Source organism: Glycine max, chromosome 10 (assembly GCF_000004515.6).
Source record: "Glycine max cultivar Williams 82 chromosome 10, Glycine_max_v4.0, whole genome shotgun sequence".
Taxonomy (NCBI): Eukaryota; Viridiplantae; Streptophyta; class Magnoliopsida; order Fabales; family Fabaceae; genus Glycine; species Glycine max.
Genome location: NC_038246.2, coordinates 9429687 through 9432859, shown reverse-complemented (window position 1 = coordinate 9432859; position 3173 = coordinate 9429687). Strand labels below are relative to the sequence as shown.

Sequence of the window (3173 nt, the reverse complement as noted above, 5' to 3'; positions counted from 1 at the left end):
TAATCTATATAGCTAAACATCAATTCATTTTTGGTAGAGTCCAAATGTTTGTTACGACTTGAAAACTCATAAAAAGCCCAAATTGCTCATAATGATTTTTTTTAAACCTGTATTAAGAAATGTACCCGGGGTTTCATTAAAATTTGGCAGTACATAATATCCCAACCATAAAAAAAAAAAAAAAAAGCAACTCAAAATGCTATCTTGCAAATGAACTACATAAATTTATGAGACTTGTTTGTCTTAACTCTTGTACAATAGTTATCTTAAATGTCAAGTGCTAGATCAGATCATTGCATTGAGTATTGACTATCCAAACAAGAAACAAAAATGCTTCACTATTTTCTCAGACAATCTTCTCTCTGGTAGCAACAAAGTTTGTAAGATTTTCCCTACAAGATTGGGGTTGAAGACCACAAAAATCATAGGAGAGGGACTTGACCACTGCCTTTGAAATCAAGCTGGAACCCTGATGCTTGCTATGACCTTAAACAAGCAAAACGGCATTTATACAACCATCATTTTCTGGGTTATTTGTGACCTGAGCGTATTTACCTGCATTCACGGCAAACAAAATTCCAACACATCAATTTCAGAAAATTTCAGTCAATGGTAAGTAAAACACATGGAACAAATAATCTTACCCCACACAACTTTCCCAGCAGGTGTGACAAGACCAAGTTCACTGACATTCACCTGAAATTGCAGTATGCAAAGAAATAAGCAACACATTTTTGATAATATTACAGCTACATATACATCAGTGCATATCAGCAACATTATAAATCAGTGCATATCAACTCAAATGCCTTAAATTGTGAGAGTGGAAATAACCATCAATTAGAATTTAGAAGAGTAAACAGCAGAAATACCTCAATTATAGTTCCCCTGGTAATGACACCAAGAGAGGTGTACATGGGGCCATTGGGGTTTTTCTTCACTCCAATTAATTCTAGATTGAATGTGCATTTAAGTTCTGGGTGAGTGACATGAGCTTTAGTGAATCGCAATCCTGTAGGACGAATGAATCGCTCATACTTTGGAGGCTTTCTGGTAAAACCAGGCCCAACAAATGTAGCTTTTGTAACCATCCTCTTCCATTGCTTGGCTGAAAAATGGTTAGCAACATACTATTAGAAAATCATCAGATAATAATGTAATGAAATCACAAGACCACCATGATTTAAGAGTTGGTGTTTTGAATTAGACACACCCATAATACAAATACCACAACCTATTCAAGCAAAGAAATACAGATTGATGATATTTGTCCATAAACAAGCTAAGAAGGGAAGGTGGGTGTAATGTAGCTAGTACTTGAAAATAACATTTTTTATACCGTTTTGATCTTGTAGCACCAATTAACATCACTAACCATAAGTTTAAAAACTGAAGCCAATAATTAACATTGGACAGATAAATCTATGAATAACCAAGGAAGATGAAATATATTACTCAGTTACTTACTCTTTCTTTTACCAGTACGGACCACTTTGAACATTTCATCTTCAGCCACTGGACGTACCTGAAGAAATGAGAAAGCATACATTCATTTAATTACCAAGTTCGCTCCCTTCCATTCACAGGGAAACATAAAACAAACATGAAATAGCAATAAGATACACATTGCAAAAGATATCATTTAACATAATGCACAAAGTATTGAACGTAATTTCACCTTAGGTAGAGGAACATCCCATTTTCCCGCCTTCTCCTTCCTCTTTTGCTTAATTGTGTTGCTAAGAACCTAAAAGTAGAAAGCCATCAGATTACTTACAAGTCTGCAAAAACACACACACAACCATCTTTCAAGACATGAACATGCCTTTGCTCTGGTTGTGTTATCACGATCAAGGAGATAAGCAGGAACAGCTCCATCCTGAACATTATCATCAGTCTTGCGCCTAGACGTTGATTCTTCATGCATAGCCAAACTGTTCACACAGAACAGTGCCGTAACTTATAACTATCTCAAATTTCACATCGCATAGATAATTCAAATCCATAGAGAAGAAAAGCTACTAGCTGATTACCAATAATTTAAACAAAACACATCATTCAAAAATATCCAGATTCAAGAAATCAACCACAAATACTTTTTGGCATAAAAAATACAAAATATCAACAATGAAAAAATGATGCGTCCTGCATCAGCAGTTCAGCACCCATTAACTAAGCTATATCATAATATGATAAATACAGAAAAAACGATCAACACACAACATATAAGGAGAAAAAAAAACCTAAAAATTAAAAAAGGGAAATAAATAAATAAAATAAAATAACTCACGTCTTCTTCATCTGTGCCTTTTCAGCATAATTTTTCTTGGCAATCATTTTGCCCTTAATACCCAGAGCCTGTTCCATTAAAATTAACAAAAATCAATGATTAGAATTAAGACAATACAACTAGGTTAAAAAAAAGCAATTAAAAACTAAAACTTTGATTTAAACCTTCTGGGCAATTGAAGAACGTTTGTGAACTTGACGCGCCTCTTTCTTGCGCTTCCGCTCGAAGTGATCAAGACGGTAGCCATAGTCTCTTCTGTGACGCTCTATGTAATCCCCTTGCGGCTGCAATTACACAACAGAAGACAACAACATAAGAACCAAAAAAAAAATGTTAAGAATGTTGAACCAAAAGAGTGCGAAATCGAAGTTGAAGAGCGAACCATGGTGACGACGAAACGGTAGTGGTTTCAGAACAGAGAAAGACGAAGAGAATCGTTTAACGGTAAAACCCTAAGCTGAGACGGTGAAGGTTTACGAGGTAAGCCACTGCTGGAGCAGGAATAAGCGATGAGCTCAATGGGTTTGAGTGGGGCCCAATTGAGTTGGGCTATTTCTCTTATTGGGCAACATCATTCGTCGCGAAGAAAAAGGCAATTACTATCTCCAGTACCCGTTTTTTGCTAATGCGCTCTGCTTTTAAATTTGTTTATCCAAACTAGCCTCTAGGAAAATAGATTCTGGAATTTTGGATAAGTTTCTAAAATATCATTATCAATTTATTAAATTATAAGATAATTTACCCAGTTAAATTAAATAAATTATAAAATAAGGTTTGAATAACTTGGATTTATGTGAGAGAAATATAAATTTTCAAAAATAAAATAAAATAATAAGGTGGAAAACTTACCTTGCTAGTTGAATTGGGATCAAAATTACATCTT

The 3173-nt window shown here is 34.7% G+C and overlaps 1 protein-coding gene across 1 annotated transcript; it reads right to left on the bottom strand.

Moving 5' to 3' along the window:
* Positions 1-200: 200 nt before the first annotated feature.
* LOC100782398 (ribosome biogenesis protein NSA2 homolog) lies at positions 201-2899 on the bottom strand. Its single transcript, XM_006588806.4, has 9 exons — positions 2673-2899; positions 2455-2574; positions 2291-2358; positions 1826-1934; positions 1679-1747; positions 1468-1525; positions 873-1108; positions 645-696; positions 201-555 (listed from the first exon to the last, which is right to left on the bottom strand). The coding sequence occupies exons 1-9, from the start codon at positions 2673-2675 to the stop codon at positions 488-490; spliced, it is 783 nt and encodes a 260-aa protein (XP_006588869.1). The 5' UTR covers positions 2676-2899; the 3' UTR covers positions 201-487.
* Positions 2900-3173: the final 274 nt, after the last annotated feature.